Raw genomic sequence first — 2,851 nt, forward strand, 5'->3', positions numbered from 1 at the left:
TTGTAGTCCATAATTTATTTTATTTTTTTCGTAAAATATGCTTTTTATGCATACGATTGTGTCTGGGTAAGATGATGAAGAGGAGGAGAGAGTAGTGATGAACAAACAGAGGGTGTAAACATTGTTTTTTTTTAACGGATGCTAGACACAGAGATGAAGGGATTGGGCCTTCGGCTCTGAGCGGCTGCAGGCTTCACAAAGTGCTTTAAATTCAGAGTAAAGGGACGAGCAGCTGGGGGGCAGATTTCACTCCACGGACATGTGCATAGGACTGTGAGCGCTCAAATGTGCAGCTTGATGCAAAATAAGTGCTTAGAAACAAACAAAATAAAAAACAACAACCCACCGACAACCGCTGCGGTATCTGCGTATGTAGTGTTTTACCTTCAGCGCACAACACTCAGGGACTTTAAAGTGTCTGAAGCACAAAGCGGCTGAAGGCTAAAGAAAACAGATTTTTTTTCACATTTCAGTAGAGCGGACCGGATGGATCAGTTTGCATAGGTTTCTGATGCCTCTCTGTGCCCGCAGACACCACTCAGGCTGCTGAAGGACTCTCAGACGTTTCAAACCTGCCGGGGTCACACGATCACGAGTGGAGGGAGACGCTGTCTGACCTACAGTTCTCTGTAAAGATGTGCTTCTCAAGCTGTGGGGCGCGGCTCCCATCGGGGCCCCTCAGGAGCCACAAAGATGATCAAACTTTAACCTCTTTGTCCGATTAAATAAGAACACACAGACATGCTCCACACATTCAGACTTACATCTCCAGAGCATGTCCTTCTTTTTTTTTCTCTTTATATATATATATATGATGCCTTTTTCTTCACCTTTTTCTTTAAAAAAAAATCACTGCAAAACCTGCCTGAAGTTCAGCTTTTAAGAATAGAGTTTCCTGCACATTTACAAGGAAATGACACTGCGAATAGATAATTTGGCATAAATTTAAAAGATGCCATTTTGCTCAAATGGTAGCTCAAACCAACCACATTCACGTTGACGTTCTACTTTATGTTTACAAGCTTGGACGCTCCAAACATAAGTGGGAAAAAAAAAAAGGAATAAAAGTGAAAGCTTGATAACCTATTTTTACATCCAGAAGACCTTACGTTCCTAAATATCCCCACCTGACTCTTGTATTTATCTCTGTTCATCTGATCACCTCTGTTTACATTTGTTTTAGAGTTTTCTCAGAACTCAAACTCAGTGCAGAAAAGGGTTTTTTTTCATGGCTTTAACTCGTGTAGTTGAACAACTTGGTGAACATGCACGCACCAACTCTTATACGCGTTATTTATATTACAGTGGACAACTATATAATGTACCAACAGTATCTGTTCACTGGAGGCGTAAACATGGTTATAAGCAGCTTCTCTTGTTCTAACAGGAGTCCCTGTTCACAGAAACACATTTGAAAGATATTTAGTGCTGAATAAAATAGACATCTAATTTTATAAAAGTAGCAGATGTGTTTACGTAACCCCTGATATCTGAATGAAACTCGACAGACGTGTGTAGCTCACCTACAGGTAAGATAACGGCTGAGTACCTGAACTAAAACCAGCTGGATTTATTTCTCTTGGTGTCCCGCAGCAGCTTGTTTCCAGAGATCACAACGGGGCTGGTTCGACACCCTCAAACGGTGAGTAGCCTATATTTTCAGGTTAAATAACAAACGGAGGTGTCAACTATTATGGTCATTAAACTCTAAAAAAAAAAAAAAAATCTCCTTAATGTTACGTCTTTTCTCCTGGAGAGCGTGTTAACAGTCAGTTGCAGGTAATCTGAATAACAGAGACCAGTTTGCGCTGATTCTAGCAGAAACGGCACCAGTGAGGGTCTGACCGTCACGACGCAGAGAAATAAAGTGACTGCTGTCAGATACGCCGAGGGCCTCCCTGGTCAATAAATGTCAGGGCAGTCGGAGTAACTCCTGTCAAAGTATCCACCTGTGTACAGCCAGTCCTCAGCCCCTGTGTGGGCGTTTGTTCTCAGCTCGAACCACCTGGACAGACAAAATAAACAAGAGCAGCTTTTAATTACAAGATACTCCTTACGGCCGGCAGCGCAGGACACAATGACGCTATGACCTGAAGAGCAGGTCAGCATGTCCATCTACAACTGATTAACTTTTGGGGTCAACTTGATTCACAATGTCTGCCACAGCTAATCAACCTTATTAAACACAAAAATGGTTTCAACTCTGTCATGTCTTGTAGCTGAGAGTCATCTCAAGCACGTAGCCCAAGAGCTAACGGATCACGTGAAATCTGATGGCAGCAGGTGAAATGTATTCCTTTAGGTAATGCTACTTCACTTGAACTAAAATCACGTTGACAGGTACGGCTCTGTTACCACAGTTACAACAGCAGTGGGTTGATTTCAACGCTCCACAGCGCCTCGGCCAGAAATCACATAAATATATCAAATACATTGATAATTGTAAAGTAAAGTTTATTTTAAGCTGATAATTGAATGATTACTCTCACTGGACAGAGTCCGATGACATTTTGTTGAGTCTGAATTAAAACTCAGATGATGTCAACAGCTGTAAACATGATTTGGAGTAAAATCAGTTTCTAAGGCAGGGTGAGTTATCGAGGGTCTCCTGTTGGTCAACTAATGTGAGGAAATTCTAGAAATGCTAAAAAAATATGATGTTTCTGAAAGAAAGAATGAAAGGAATTTGGATAATTTTCCATATACAGGTGCTGGTCATAAAATTAGAATATCATGAAAAAGTAGATTGATTTCAGTAATTCCATTTAAAAAGTGAAACTTGTATATTATATTCATACATTACATACAAACTCATATATTTCAAATGTTTATTTCGTTTAATTTTGATGAT

General features: G+C 40.4%; 1 protein-coding gene across 2 annotated transcripts in view; it reads right to left on the reverse strand.

The window, feature by feature from the left end:
• Window positions 1–2,851, reverse strand: part of LOC108232148 (oxysterol-binding protein-related protein 2) — a 13,589-nt gene continuing 10,738 nt past the window's right edge. For both annotated transcript variants that reach the window (XM_017409757.3, XM_037977049.1), the window contains exon 14: window positions 1–2,005. In XM_017409757.3, coding sequence (XP_017265246.1) covers window positions 1,903–2,005 — 103 coding nt within the window. In that variant the 3' untranslated portion in view covers window positions 1–1,902. The remainder of the gene's footprint in view (window positions 2,006–2,851) is intronic.

Source organism: Kryptolebias marmoratus, linkage group LG8, assembly GCF_001649575.2.
Source record: "Kryptolebias marmoratus isolate JLee-2015 linkage group LG8, ASM164957v2, whole genome shotgun sequence".
Classification (NCBI taxonomy): Eukaryota; Metazoa; Chordata; class Actinopteri; order Cyprinodontiformes; family Rivulidae; genus Kryptolebias; species Kryptolebias marmoratus.